The sequence below is a fragment of the Dermacentor albipictus genome, unplaced genomic scaffold (genome assembly GCF_038994185.2).
Source record: "Dermacentor albipictus isolate Rhodes 1998 colony unplaced genomic scaffold, USDA_Dalb.pri_finalv2 scaffold_13, whole genome shotgun sequence".
NCBI classification, from domain to species: Eukaryota; Metazoa; Arthropoda; class Arachnida; order Ixodida; family Ixodidae; genus Dermacentor; species Dermacentor albipictus.
Genome location: NW_027225567.1, coordinates 12,614,635 through 12,630,580, shown reverse-complemented (window position 1 = coordinate 12,630,580; position 15,946 = coordinate 12,614,635). Strand labels below are relative to the sequence as shown.

General features: G+C 44.7%; 1 protein-coding gene across 1 annotated transcript in view; it reads right to left on the bottom strand.

The window, feature by feature from the left end:
- LOC139051685 (O-acyltransferase like protein-like) overlaps nucleotides 1-2,767 on the bottom strand; it is a 37,149-nt gene extending 34,382 nt beyond the window's left edge. Inside the window, exons 1-2 of the mRNA XM_070528652.1 lie at nucleotides 2,591-2,767; nucleotides 1,672-1,751 (exon numbers count right to left, since the gene is read on the bottom strand). Coding sequence (XP_070384753.1) covers nucleotides 1,672-1,751; nucleotides 2,591-2,767 — 257 coding nt within the window. The remainder of the gene's footprint in view (nucleotides 1-1,671; nucleotides 1,752-2,590) is intronic.
- Between the last annotated feature and the right edge of the window lie 13,179 nt (nucleotides 2,768-15,946).

Here is a 15,946-nt window from a genome sequence, read left to right as displayed (position 1 = left end):
CGTATAGGCACATAATCGCTATGCTGCAAAACGTGTGGCGAAAGATGAACAGCTTTGTGGCATTTGATGAAACGCTCCAGAAGATCTTCACACCACATGGATGCCAAGATTTGCGTTGAATCTGCATATCTTTTTTTTTCTAAACGGATGAGGATATAACGTGTTAGTCGGTGCAATAATGTTAGTATGAAAGCCTGCCCTACTGGCCCTTGGTCCTGGTCAAAATTTTTTATATTTTACTGTAATTCGTTTGCTGCATCATTTGTGCAGTACTTGCGGGCTTGTTTTGTTTCTGAAAGTAGGAACTGTTTTAGTACCACCGCAGTCTTCCTGAAAGTCGTTCTGTTGGAAATCGGTGACTCTACCAACATGAAGGCTTTGAATTCGGACGTTCCAGTGGTAAAGCTAAAGCAAACTACGCTAGCAGAGAGGAAATGGAGTCCCATTTTCATTAGCTCTTACTAACACATTGCCGCCGCCCACAAGGCAGAACATGAAATGGAAAACTGAGCTTTAATTCTAGCAAAAGGCGAGTGACCCATGATTCCTTCCTTATCAAACGCCAAGTAAGCAGTGCAGCAATGGGTGTGTATTGGCTGTGTCAGCTCGGAGAGCTGCTGTCCATCATCTGAGGCCCTATAAGGTAAAACTATTCCAATCTTTTTTTATTACAATCTCCTGACGTCAAATTTATGTAAGCACCAACGCAAGAATTGGGCGGTAGCCCACAGCGTTGTTTGAAAAGCCCAATGAAACGCGCTCCTCGTTTATGGGATGTCACTTTCTTTTCCTTTCAAAGCGAATAGGATTGCCTACATTGACCAGTCTTTCGTATCTAATTGGCTGAGAAGAGGCGAGGAGCACGCTCACACGGAGACAGTTTCGATGGGGCCGAGCCAGCGCAGTGAAAGTAGATAGCCGAATGAGGAGGGTGGTGCCGGCGTCTGCGATTCTCCCTGCTTTCCCTTACTTAGCTTGCGGTGGCTGGTCGAAAATCGCGGCGGCGTGCAACGGAAGGTTGAAAATGCCATTGAAACGGATCCCCAGCAAAGTAGAGTTGACAGAGCTATGTCGTATACGTGCCAAAAGGACTCGATAACGTTATGCGGCCACACAAAATCTTATACGAAAATAAATCTATCCTCCCCGGCAGCTCTGCGCAGCCAGTGCCACAGTGATCGACGGGCAGCCATCTTCTATTGCTTTCGGAACGGGGCAGTATCTGGCTATTCAGAAAAAAAAAAGTTTTGTTCGGCATATTAATGTGCCTTAGACGCGTACACTTTACTTTGACGTGGTGAGTTTTCGTGGTTTTGTGACGTCGCGTGACAGACAAGTACAGTGGGCGTAGTCTGAAAACATTTCATCAATAGCAATTGGTCAAACGACGCCTTTTTCGCTAATGGCAAAAAAAGCCTCGAATCAGAAATTATTATTTTTCTTTCGTTCGGTCTAACCATGCATAATCAGTGTGCACATAACATATCAGATGGGGCGTTCTCGCGGTTTTCGTGACGTCGCGTGACAGACAGGCGCAGTGGGTGTTGACTCAAACATTTTGTTTTACCAATCGTGGAGGACTCATCGCAGAAATAAAATTGAAAAGTCAGGAATAGCTTTCCGTTATAGGCGCCCCTGTTTCCTTAAATAAAGACTGATGGAGGGACTTACTGGTAGAATACGGGCACGAGCACTGCTCCGGCCACAGTGAACTGCATCATGAGAGCGAACAACCAGGCGTGCTCCAGGCACTGCAAGGTGGGCAAAGTTTGCTGGTTAACACAGATAACGTAACGACAGTAGAGCAAAAGATAATCATTTGCGCGTTGGGCAGCCGTTGATATGCAGTCAGCAATATCGTCTGTTCAGACGGTGCAATGCAATACATACTATGCTAAATGTAGACCCGCAGCTCACTAATTCAATGAAGAAAACGAAGTGACCGATGCGGTATCCAGCTATCGCAGCTGCCAAAACACAGTTAAGCCCAGCCACATGAAGAGACATTGTTCGGAGACGGCTCCATGAAATGGTAACATCTCTTTTGGATGTGGCTGCAAGCGCGTTCTTTCTTATTTATTCTGGATTTAACTAGAATCCAACGCAATCTCTCTGTCAAAATAAAATAAACATGAATCCGTCGTGGCTGTAACATCCCTAGAAGTCTGAATTGTTTTTTCGCAGAGGGAAACGTCAAAAACTTCTCCACTCTTGTACATTCCGCTGTAGTTTCAAATCTTGAAACCACTTGAGGGGCCAAATCGAGAAATCTTTTCATTTGTAGGTGCTGCTATCCACTGCTTGGCCGCCTTCGCCAATAAGATGTCCAACAGCACGATTAGCAGGCATGTGCTTTTAATAAATTTTAACGTAAGAATAATTTTGTAAATACGGGCCCTGTTTGTTACTCGTTCTCTCACAACTGAAATCAATTGCTGTGTTACTTAATGGCCCTCTTGGTCTCTAACCTGACAATATACAAAAAACGTCGCTGACTCCAGATGCATAATGAAGCCGCAGAAGAACCACGCTAGAAACAACGGCGGGTGCGATAATAAAAGTAAACAGTTCGGTAGATGATGGTCAAGACCTGCTGCTTCCTGGGAAAGAAGTTGTTGATGTGCAGCACGTTGAGCCACCAGCTGTTGCGGCACTGGCCCACCATGCGTACAGATTCGTACTCCCATGTCGGACCCTGGCCCAGCTGGGGAAACGCCGGGGCCACTAGGACTGTAGTTAGCACCATCAGGGGCGCCAGCCTGCGCATATTTGGAATGGCGGAATTGTGTATGCGTTCGCGTGGGGCGGTATGCACGTCACCTTGCTTCTGTGGATACAAACAAACAAACAAACAAACAAACAAACAAACAAACAAACAAGGATGCAAACAAACCATAAAATCCAAAAAGGGAATTAAAGAAGGCAAAAAAACGTTACCGTAAAAAACGCATTCTTCTTAGCTGTCATTGTGCACCGTACACACAAATGAATTGATAGGTGGCAATAATTTTCCTTCTATTTTTTTGTGCGCGAGCAACTGTTCATTCCATATGCAATTTTATTTGATGGAATTATTGTTTTCCCTGACGGATTGTGTTCAGCCTGCTTATGCCCAAGTAATGTGAACGAGGCTGCATCCGGAAGTGCGGGAAAAGTCGAAGTGGAGTTAAATATGACATAAACAGTTAAGACCGTAAAAATCAGGGGACAGAACTTCAATTTTTTTTTAATGTAAATGAAGCGGGAAGATATTGAGTTCATTCCCATCGAAAATAGAGGAGACGAGGCAACAGAGTTGCGAAAACGTTTTTGCACGTTTCTTATCCCACCTAAAGGCAAATTAATACGCTTTAATACAGCACACAACAGCAAATATACAATACAGTTTGCAAGATCACAGATCGAGGCGCAAGAAACACGGGAAATATACAGGCTGTAGACCCAGCCTCAGGAAAACGTACAATGCTCTTAAGAGGGGAACGGTGGTAAAAAGAGACAGTAAGAAGGAAATAGTGAAGACGGAGAGTAATGCCCCAACCACTGGCACGCGCCGAAAGCTTCGGCGCGCGCTGGCAAGCGAACGCGTCGCTTCGCTTCGGCTGGAGGGAAGGGGCGCGCAACCACTGGAGACAAGCTCCGACGCGCGCCGAAGCTCGCTCCTCGGCTGCGGCGCACTGTTGCTGGACTATTCCGTCTTCATCCGTCAAAGTCCGGCCTAAAACAGCCTGCTGTAAACTAAGCTTGAAACAATAAGTTAGTGATCTGTATGTGCTTTTAGATATAAAAAACACGTTTGAATAATGAATATACACCTGCCGCAACAGTTTGTTTTTATTTTTGAAGTTACAATAGTCTACAAAATATCGACATCAGCGCTCGCGCGTCGTCTGTCTGCAAGATCGCTTTGCAAACACCAGCACGACGATGCCATATATCAAAGACTGTTGTACCATTTCATTTTTTGGTAGCTTATTGCACAGCGAACTATGTAAGAATTAGGCGTGCAATGTATAACTGAAAAAAATATGTGTTGGAAATATTGCCACGTAGTAGTGACGGTAAATAAATAGTGCCGGCTCAATCGCAACGATAGCGGCGAGCAATGTCGGCAATCGTAGAAAACCTCATCTGCGGGTCAAGCGCGTCGGTTTGCATACGTCAGTCGTCGAAAGTTACAGCCTATTCGCTTGTGCCCGCGCGCCTTCCAGAAACTACAACACTATTCGTCTCTCGTATGCAATCAGATAAGCAAGGTTCGTCGACAACAGACAGAACCATCGATAACATTCGCGAAACTTCCGATACGTTCAGGCGCATCCTGCACCGAGCGATAACGTTTTAACATGTTTTAGCCGGTGAAATAAGGTAACCGGATACAGATAAAGCATCCGTGTCAATATAATTATGCTTGTTGGTGCATGAGATAAACGTGAAAAAGTGGGTTCTGAGAAAATCAGCAAAACATAATTGAAACACCCGTAGCACTCACAAAAAAAAAACTAGAATAGCTAAAATGTATGTAATTCGTATCTTGTCTCCCCCCAATTGTTGATTCTGCCAAATCTAGTCCATGGAGCACCTCTATTATTCTAGGTTGTTTTGATGCATCAACACCGCACCTGGAAGCCTTCACATTGAGTGTTTTGCTACAAAACATTTTCACAGTGTAAGGGCCATGTTCTATTGTAACTGGTTTCCACATATCAAGTTTGCCTTTCTTTACATTAATGAAATGACATACCGTCAGATAATACAAGCTTGAGAATTAGAGGGTTTTAATAGGAGTCTTTCGTTGACCTTTGCCAAGTCGTACTATTGAAGCACTTATTCGAATGTATGGGAGCAGCTCATTGGCATAGTATAAGAAATATATAAACAGGATATTTTCACAATCTATACACTTCGTCACCACAAAAAGAAAAATTGCAGTTTATTGTTTTCAGCCTGCTATGATGTCTTGACTGAGAAAGATATATTCAATTTGTTCTGCGAGGCACGCAATAATTGCTGTGGCATATTATTTTATTGCACAACACTGCATACACTAGCCAGCCATTATTAAAACTCAGAAGAAATTAATAGCACAATGCATATGATCAGGCACATAGCATATTATTGCACTTTCCTAATTCATGCCAGAACGACGACCACAGGCGTCCTTCTCCAACAAGGTCAGCATCCATCATGCCTCCTTACCATCGGGCTTCACACCCTCAGCACGTTCAACCTCAGCTTTGTGGTGTTTAAAACAACCTCAAGTGCATCTTACGGTTCCAGGGATAAGAAAGAAGACCGTCCTGCCTACCTTGGCCTTGAAGCAAGCAGCTCTGGATTGTTTGCACACTTTCTACTTTGATCGAGTCCACATATATACGGATGGTTCTTCCACTCAGACCAGCTCCACCAGCGCAGTGGTTATACCATCACGATCACTAAGCATCCAATACAAGATTTCTTACTTGACAGCATCGACCGGTTCGGAGCTTGTTGCCCTCCGAGGTGCCGTTGATTATATTATTAACCAACCGGCTAATCAGTGGGCAATATTCTGCGATTCAAAGGTGGCCTTACAATGTCATCTGTCATCTCTTCGTCGCGGGTCATGTGAACAACTCGTGTCGGAGATACGAGAAATGCACCATCACATGATCACGAAAGGACACGACGTCGTGTTTCAGTGGCTGCCTGGTCATTGCGGTATCTCCGGCAACGACCTCGCTGATGAATCTGCTAGGAAAGCCCACGAAGGAGCAACCCTTGTTTCTATACCTTTATCGCGGACCGACGCAGCCCAACACTTAGGCAAGCTAGCGCACTGTTTTGACATTGGAAAAGTGGCACACGCCTGAATTCACTCAACATCGATTGCATTCCCTCGATCCCTCTACGCAACTGCGACTGTTACCAGGTCTTCCGCGAAATGAGGAAACAGTGCTGTGCCGCTTACGTTTGGGCGTCGCATTCACCAGTGCATATGCATTTTTGATTGGCATGGCTGATAGCGCCGAGTGCAATGCCTGCGGTGTCGAGAAAACCATATCACACCTAATGTGCTACTGCCCATCTTTTGAAGATGAAAGGCAAGACCTTTGCAGAGCTGTCAATCAGCTAGATGGAAAGCCGTTCCCCTTGAACAAGATCTTGGGACCATGGCCTCGCATATCGCAGTTACAAAAGGCAACAAAAGCGCTGCTGCAATATTTGAAAGATACCGGATTGAGTCAGCGTCTGTGATCCGGACTGAGTGACCGACTGATATCCCCAGTGGACTCTCTCTTCTTTTAATCTTTCTGTCCCCCTTTCCCTTTCCCCAGTGTAGGGTAGCCAACCGGGCTCAGTCCTGGTTAACCTCCCTACCTTTCATTTATCATTTTCTCTCTCTCTTCTTAATTCATGCCTTTTTTTTAATTGCACAAAAGCTACTGCACTAAAATAGTATACTAGTACATACTTAAAAAGCACAATTTTATACTACGATAATAATCAATCATTCAAATTTTCATTGTAGTGCCCAGGAATGGCTAGAGAGCCTTTGTACTGGTGCACTTAACGAGCTTTGAGGAATGTATAATGTCATGGACCACCTCATACAGGAACAAAAGGTGCGATTAATTAAGACTTGAATCTAGAGGTGCGAGTTGAAGTATATTTGAGAAGGCCCAACTGTGGTTGCCAGAATGGCAAAAGGGGTGCTTGAAAATAGACATCAATTTATTCTGGATGCGTTCAATGAGGTCAGAATTAGATTTGCTCATTGCACCCCCCTCCTACAGAGGCATACTCTAGTAGTTGGAGGCACACAGCAGAATTTCAGAAACACAACAGGTGAGTGGAAATCATGCAATACACGGCATGCAATTCCAAGAGCGTGAAGGGCATCTTCTGTAATTATCTATGTGAAGAGAAGCTTAGCATTTTGTCGAAGTACACACCAAGATCTTTCATTTCATCGACCCTAAGGAGTGGAGCATCATGTAGGGTGTATCAAAATTTCACATGGTGCGTTTTGTGCGTATAACTTAATGCAGTAGTGTTGGAAGCATTTAAGAGCACCTATTGTTTCTGCACCAGTTTGAGAGTGAAAAAATGTCTTTTTGGAAGTCGATGCAGCGGTGAACACTGTTGACAGTCTGAAATAGTTTTAAGTTGTCGGCACACAGTCATGCTGTTCATTTATTAAAATGCTCTTAGCACTAACAGAAAGCGAGGAATCCCATATCGATTCAAACACCTGACGCACTGAAGAGGATAGATATAGGTCGGCAGTTAGTAACTGCACATCTAGCACCTGATTTGTGCATGGGCAATGTTCATGCTACCTTCCGAGTGCTAGAAGAAATACTAGACTTTAGAGAACTATTGAAGATGCTTGTGAGAACGAAGAACAAGTATGCTTCCATACATCTTAACCCTTTCAGACACCACTTTATCCCGTTAATCGAAAAGTTGCTTTCACCACATCTCTTGCATCCTCAGAATCGTAGAAAGTGTACAGCTGCAGCAAATATTAAGAATTTTCAATTGTTTAGCGAGTTTTGTCAAGTTTACAAAATTTCGACTCCATGCGAAATCTCACTACAGGAACACAAAATATGAGAACATGTACTATTTCGTGTTTTGAAAAGCTTGAAAAACACTTATCCAGCCACTTGACAATTATGCCTGGTGCACGACATTGTAAAAAACAATGAAAGAAGTGAACCCGCTACATACAACGTACTGACACAGAGTAATAACACCCAGCCGTCTACCTTCCCACTCATTTTGTTAAAACATTCTGCACGTTATTCAAAATTGCAGCACAGTTCCAATAATAAGTGTTTCAAGATGTATGAAACACATTTTGAATACCATTACTTTCATCAGTGCTTTTGCTATTGATGCACGCTCCTGCTGTGCCCAATTGTGTAGACAGCGTCTCAGAGGGTTAAGCTCTGTGGAGGAAATACCATCAACACCACAAGAAAGGGAAAGTGTAAGGCAAAGTTTAAGGCACTTCATATACTTGGAAACGAGGTTTTCATTGACTGTTAGCATACACTGTGCCAGACTGAGAAGGATATAGCAAACAGAAATGTTCTACAAAGGCATCAGCAGTGTTCGAGACAACACCACTATTTTCATGAAGAAGACGTACATCTTTGGCATTCTTTTTAGAAGGGAGAGCCCACAAAGCTCCAGAAATATTTTGAATTATGTGTCACGCTGGCTTCAACACAATCAACGTGGTCAAAGTGATGATTCTAATAATAATAATAATAATAATAATAATAATAATAATAATAATAATAATAATAATAATAATAATAATAATAATAATAATATACTTAGTGGTAACTTAGCACACTAGACTAAAAAGAGGGCTGATGCTTGTATGTTAGAGCATCTGATAACCAGCCATCTAGAGCAGGAATTTGCAGGATGCAGAAGACACTTCCTTCCCCTCCACGTGCACACACACTTGCTCAATAACACAGCACGGCACACACGCACACATTCGACAGGTGCACAACACACAGGAGTGCTAATTCAGTCTGGTTCCAAGGAAGGAGAATCCAAATCGCCAGGGGGGTGGAGAGAAAGCTTTGCATGCGAGATATAATCATGGAGTTGTGATGTCGGGCCATAGAGGCGTGATGAGGGCTCAGGCTGTGCTGACCACTTGTTCAGACGAACTGAAGAAAGATTAGTGCTGTTCAGAGAGTCGTCAAACACCCTGCAGTATAGACTAGTGCAATGTTGCGTTGGTATTGTAGGGTGTGCTACTTGAGGGGTTTGAGGCAATCCTCGAAGGCTGGCATGAGCTTGTGACAACCGAAAAGACGGGAGTAAAGGGTGCGTATTGTCCGGCGCTGAACAAGCTTAAGTTTGTTAGCGTCGCGAGTTTGGTACGGGAACTATACTGATGAGCAGTACTCAAGTCGTGACAGAATGATAGAAGTGTAGAGTGCTCGGAAAACCTTAGGTCATAAGGGAAGGGAGACACGGGACACAAACCCAAGAAAGGGCCGGTGCTTACATACGGTGCTGGTGACATATGCGGAAAAGTTGAGAGAACAGCTAAATGCTACACCCACAATGGGAAGGGCCCGAACAGTCTTTATAGAAGTGCATCCAAGGAAGAAGGTTGGACGTGCAGCAATTTCGTTGTGGCTGATACGCATGGCAGCACTTTTTACGGTGCTACTACAAAGTTTGATCCCAGTCGTTCACCCTTACGGAATGTATTTATTGTAAGCACATATGCTGTGCATCGGCATAGTGTTGTTGTGGAAGCGTTAACTTGTTAATCAAACACATTCTGCGCAGATGCATTAGTAACTTGGTTTTGAGTAGATCTTTGTCCTGACTACAATTTATAGTACCACAGCAAGAAACATTTTAGTAGAAGCTGAAGGGATTCCAGGAGTTTAAGCATACTGACTGCACAAAACACTGATGACACCTTTTCACCTTCCCCACAATGCACTCACACCATCTACACTCTCCATAAGCAAAAAGTGAGATAAAAAACCAATTACAGTTTCATTGACTCAGTACTTGCTGCTTCTGAAGCGGGCATCGAGGCAATCGTGGTATACGCTGCTACATGCATAGGTCTTGCATGATGCAGGTCCTGCTATGCACTGCACACAGGGCACACGTTGCAAACAGATAATTTCTTTTTGCAGTGCTCAACTATAACGACACACTCACTCAAACATGACTGCGTTGTCACGTATGCTTCAGTGCGTCTGTGTTCTTGATTGCTACACGAGCGATTTATGCCCAACTAGTCCAAAAGACGGACGCACTAGAAAGAAGTGAGTGAATGAGTACAGTGAACTTGTACTGAACGGGATTCACATGCCCAATAGAAGAGCGCAGTGTCAGCTGAAACAGGCGGCACGGCTAATTATGTAAGTACTTCTAATAGTTCGGCTACTAGTGTATTTCGCTTTCGGAAGTTATCTTTTCCACTGGAAACAGCGCAGACCTTGCCCGTTAAACTTGAGTCAACCGACAACACACGAAACACGCCGCGGTTGACCAACCCAACTTCCACACGGTTCATTCACCACATCACCGGTCACACGCAGTCAAGAGTGCCATATTTTAAGTAACTGCAGCACCAAACGGACCTGAAAATTCATTTCCTTCGACAGAGTTTCTCAGGTGAGTTCGTTCACCAGTTACGAACTCGATGGACGCGCTACGCCTACGCGTAACGTAAACAACATCGGCGATAGGAGAGTGTTGATTATCCAGACTTCGGAGCTCGTAAACGTGTTTCCATTCGTTTTGAGCACAACAAAATGCACATACAACAAGCACAGACGTTCCGGCAATCGTGATTCGGTTGGCTGTTTTAGCAGACGATCGTACCGAGCCCGGCGGAACCCAGTGGGCAGGTTGGATTAGTCGGCGTCGTTCGAAGTCGCTTCGGATCCACGTCGCACTGCCACAACCCACGGTCGTCGGTCGGTCGGTCGTGTCGTTGTCGGCCTACTATTACAACACTGTCTTTCAGGGACACTGTCGCGCGCGTCGTGCGTCCAAAAAACTCGGACGATCGTTGGTGCCGGCGCACTTCGCATCGTCGGCCATTACAGGCCTAGCAGCCGGAGGCTCCGCAGCCTCCGATTGGTTGACGCCTACGACTCGTCGCAGCCTCTCATCGGTGCACGCCGGCGCAGGTTCGCCGCGCGTCAGCAAACTTCTAGCATCGGCAGTAGACATAATCGCTGCGCGACGTTCCGCTTCGCCGAGTTCCCGACCGACGCTTTGACGCATTTGGCTCTTCGGCGAGCGCCGAAGCTTTCCAGCGCGTGCCAGTGGTTGGGGCATAAGAGGTGCACACAAAGAAACATGTACAGTTGTTTCACACATCACAGAAATATCCAAGATCCCAGATTACAGTGCGATTATAACAGTAAAGATCAAGAGAAGCAACAGCGGAGGAAAAATAAGACAGTTAAGTTTACTACATCTATGCATATGATCACAGTCGCCAAATATTTTTTACTTGTACAGATAAACTACAGGTGCTTTTTGTGGAATGTCAAATTGCATCAAAGATTTTTAATATCGCCATACCATTTTATTTTAGGCTAACGGTTGCGTTGGTGTCTTTCTTTTTTCTGTGCAGCTGCCCCATAAAGTGACACTTTGTGTTTTGGCCATAAAACGCACGCTGAGGTTTTTATACTTGCTTGAACATTCATTTTAACAAGTTGGGCTTGAACTTTCAGAGAAAGAGTCTCGATGTTCTGGACATGAGGACGACGAGTTCTAGCGCGATTTCTCAGCCTTGGTTTTTCCATAAATGCGATAACCCATACACGCCACTTAACTCGCTAGACTGGTGATTCTCAATAAGTGGAAGGTGTTCGAGAAAAACGGGCTTTAACGTTTTTTGGAGGTCTCAATCTACAGGAAAACTTAGCAGTAATTAGCCTAAGGAGCTAAGCAGACATTTCTTCCCGGCATTAAAGCAGCAGAAGTCACTAGCATAGTGAAATTCAGGGAGATATGTGGCTTTCAATATTCAGGAGAACAGTGATCTTGCTATTTGAAGCACTGCTGGACATTGTAGTTCCAAAAAATTTGACCATTTATTATGCGGCGCAAATCTCACATATCACCAAGAACCTGACTGCAGGTGTTTTGCGATGAGCGAGAAAACACGAAAAGTATACAAAGCTTTATGTTGTAGCGGTTCCAATCAGCGCTGTACTGACGCACACTATTTCTTACGCGCCACTTAATATGCGCGCCACTTATTAGCTACCATTTCACGCATGGGCAATACGTGATTAACGGCCTTTTAGTATATATGACCTCACCTCGAATTCGCGTAGCCATCGAAAACGCACAAAATATTGGATATTTAAGCGAGATTGTTTTATAAAAGCCATCAGTAGCTGCACATTATTTTTGCTATCGTTACGGTGGTGATAAAAGGCAAAACGCTTTCCCATTGACGGCACGACCCCTTCCAGAACGAGCGAGAAATTAAAAAAAAAGAGAGAAGCCAAGTAATCTCCTCTGCATAACTCGTCGCATGTGAACTTGTAGTATGATACGCTGACAAAGAAAGAAATATTTTGCGTATACCTGATCACTCGATGAAGCAGGTACTTGAGCACATAGCGTTTGGTCCGCACGGCGTTCTCCTCTCGCAGCCGGCGGTTGCTCACGTAGACCATCATGAGACCCCTGCGCGCGTGAGTGAGCGCCTGCGCGTTATGTTAGGCAGCTCGTCCCAGCAGCCTAACCAAAAGTGCACCTGACTCGCGCGTCTACTCATGTGCGTGTGCGGCCCCGGTTAAAGGGTGCGTACACTTAACCTCCACTTGAGAAATCTTTCTCCCTTGAGACGGACTACGCAAGCCATATGTGTGCGTTAATAGATTCAAACTTTCACAGCGTCGGCTTGGGCGCTATTAGCTCCGTCATTATTATGATAAAGCATTCCATAAAATTTGAGCGCGACTTCTTGTGCCTAGCTCGGTGCAAGTAACAGCTTACAAAAGTAATATAATCCTGGATAATGTCACCATTCTAATACGTTCATATTGATTTCCACGCTTCCGCAGTGGTCTGAGCGCCATTATCACCGGGGTTGATTGGTCGCGTGAAACTTCACGAATGTGAAAATTCGAATGAAAATACTTCCAATGAAAGTTCCAATGAAAATCTTCTCTTTCATTCACACTAATACGGATCTTATCAAGGCTCCCATGAGCTTGTAGCAGTTGTAATAGTTCGTTGTAATCAGGATGAAAACGAAGAATGAAAGGAAGGGTCCCGGGCATCGTACAATGCGATAGACAACACAGACGAGGAAAAGTACGGACGACAGTTCATATACTGATAAGACGTCAGTGCCCATGCAGCACATGAAGTGTGCTCAGTGTGTCAACAAGTGTTCATTAGGGAGAAGCCGGCGCCAATAAAGACGCTAGCCTCTCCTCTAATTTACGTAAATGAAAAGGTACACACTAAAAGCAACAATAAATTCCTTTAGACTGGTAAGGTGTTCTTTCAAAACTCTATCTTCAGTCATTTGGAAGGAATAATTTTATTATTACTTGTGAAAATGAAGCTTAAACGTCTTTTTATTGCACATCGTGCCAGAACTTCAGCGCCTGTACGTCAGTTTGACGTCAAGCCTTTCGAATTGTTTTCTCCTATTGGACGGTGATGGCACCAGATGAGTTAACAAAAATTTCTACATTAAGTTACTGGTTCCTTTAAAATGCAATTTTACCCTTAACTAGACCTGAGTAGGTCTCTAGCAAAATATATGAAGTCACGACGAGCTGATGTGGACATTCGACGGTGGCGTCGCCAAGCTTCATTCGTCGTCAGGCGCAGATTAAGAAAAAGACCCCGATGGAGACGATATCAGATGCGCAATTTGATCTCCAAAGAAACAATCGCCTGACATATAACAGGTGTTGAGGCGTTTCCGGGAGGGTAATCGAACATTCTAGACCGATATAAAATACCTGTCTCTAATGTGTCATTAAGACCTAATGCTGCACAAACAGACATTACCACAGGCGCTAAATTTTCTATACTTTTTCAACCGTGAAAAAATCCAAAAGAACCAGCCTCCGAACAATGGTTGACACCGCGCTCAGATCGACGCGCACGGAACTACTGGCAGTAGGCATGACAGGTGAAAACTTCCGCTGCACGACTCTTATTTCAAGCGCATTCTTACAGCAAGCAGATGATGGTGTCTCCGGCCGGAGTGAAGTTCACAATAAACTCTATGGTGATGTCCTTGATCTTGTCCTTGAGCGTTGCCAAGTTCTCTGAAACAAAACGACACACGAAAGCGTACAAGCGTTTTATTTCACCATAGAAGCCGAACATAAATTTTGTCAGAATACGTGCTGCTGTTTAGGTCATCCGAGCAACTATTCTTGCTAGACGTTGCACCTATAGCTATATCTGCTGCTCTTCAAAGTCGACGAAAGCAGCTTGGTGTCCCTAGCACTGACGCACCGCTTAGCTGTGGTGCAAAGGTGCGTTTGTGTGAGCGATCTTAATAAATGGAGCGCATGCTGCAGGATTGGGCTGTCTATAAGGTTTTCAATGAGTAAGCATTTCTATGCCTACCCAACAAGAAAACCCGTCCGTCACGTAAGCCGAATGGTTTTAAAGAAAAAAAATGTATAAAACGAAATAAATTCTAAAGCAAGAACGTTGGCGGGAGGTAATTTCGAGCCTACGATCACACGCTCACAAGGCGATTGTCTTACCCACAGCGCGAAACAGCAACGTTTTTTTTATTTATTGCATGGAATTATGATTACACATACATAAAAAACAATTTCACACATGCTACGCAGTCCAATGAAAGTTCAAAAACAGGTCAAACAAACACAAGCGTCCAGATGCGAAATGCACTCAGGAACGGGATCAATTGTTTCAGCCACACTATGAAAGACAGACCTTGTCGAGAGAGGTGGCTCGGCATGTCTGTCGATTATGCGGCTTCTCCATAATGAATAGAGTCCTACTAACATAAACAAATCATATGGTGTATCACTTATTGTCTATTTGAAAGGAAGGAACCGGATACCGTAAGATGTGGGAGAAAGTTGTTTCTAATAGTTTTTCGTAAAGTGTCCCAAAACTAAAATTCGTCGCGATAAAGAATGAAGCAATGTTCTATTGTCTCGGGTTGGTTGGAAAATCACGCTTGCAGAAAGTGAACATATATCTGAACCTTATGAAGGTGTTGTACCGGTGGTACAAAACAAATGTCAAAGGAGAATAGTTTCTATGAAGGCTTTGTTGAAAGATTGGTGATGGCGGAATAAAAGCCGTCTCTAGGAGCACACGTAGAGCCCGTTGGAGCATTTTAGACATAAGGAAATTCCGATTTAAAATTTAACACCAGACATGCCACATCTTCGGTGCGTTTCTATGGCCGCGGGATGCGCCTTCTGTTGGGGCGTCCCTACAACGAACGAAATGCCAGCGATCTCTCAGGGCTCATGCACTTCCCGTCGCGCAACACAGAAAGATAAGCAACCAATGAGTTGGAAAGGATGATAAGGAGCGATACCAGGCTATATGGTTCCCATCACGCTTGATAACGGTTCGACGCGGACATATATATATATATATATTGTGAGCATTATTCATACGCTTCATATTCTCACCTGTACATACTCATCATCACCGTTTTGGGGCCTGGTAGTGGGGCTCTCATTCGAAAGAATAAAAAAGAGGCTGGCTGCCTAAACCTCGTCTCACAACTGGTGGAGTGTGCTGTCCGGTTCCTTCGCCCTCTCGCTCCCGGTCTCTCTCCAGCTTCACCTACGCTACATCCCTGGAGCTCCGCTCGGGTCGCCACCTTTACCAACTGCACTCAACCATGTCGCAAGACCAGCAGACCAGTACCATGACATCCACTTTGCCTACTCCTGCGGGAACCCCTTCTTGGACAGTCACCACCCCTCAGAAGGATCCACCGGTATTTTCTGGGCTTCCAGGCGACGACTTTGAAGACTGGTTGGAGCTATACGAGCGCGTGAGTGACTTTAACCACTGGAACGAATCAGCAAAACTTGCTCACGTCGCCTTCTACCTAATCGGAGTTGCGAAAACTTGGTTTTACAATCATGAGCTCGATTTGGTCAACTGGAGCATCTTTAAACACCATCTACACCAGATTTTCGCGAACACGTCTGTCCGCTCCGATATCGCTAAGAAGCTTGCTGAGCGTGTACAGAACTCAGGCGAGTCCTACACTTCGTATGTAGAGGACGTCCTCGCCCTCTGCCACCGCGTGAACACCTCGATGGCAGAGAGTGACCGTGTACGCCACCTGCTCAAGGGTATTGGGACTGCGGCATTCATGCTCTTGTAGTGCTGAATCCCACTACCGTCACCGACATCATCAGTACGTGTCAGCGTCTCGATGACCTTCATATGCTCCGCT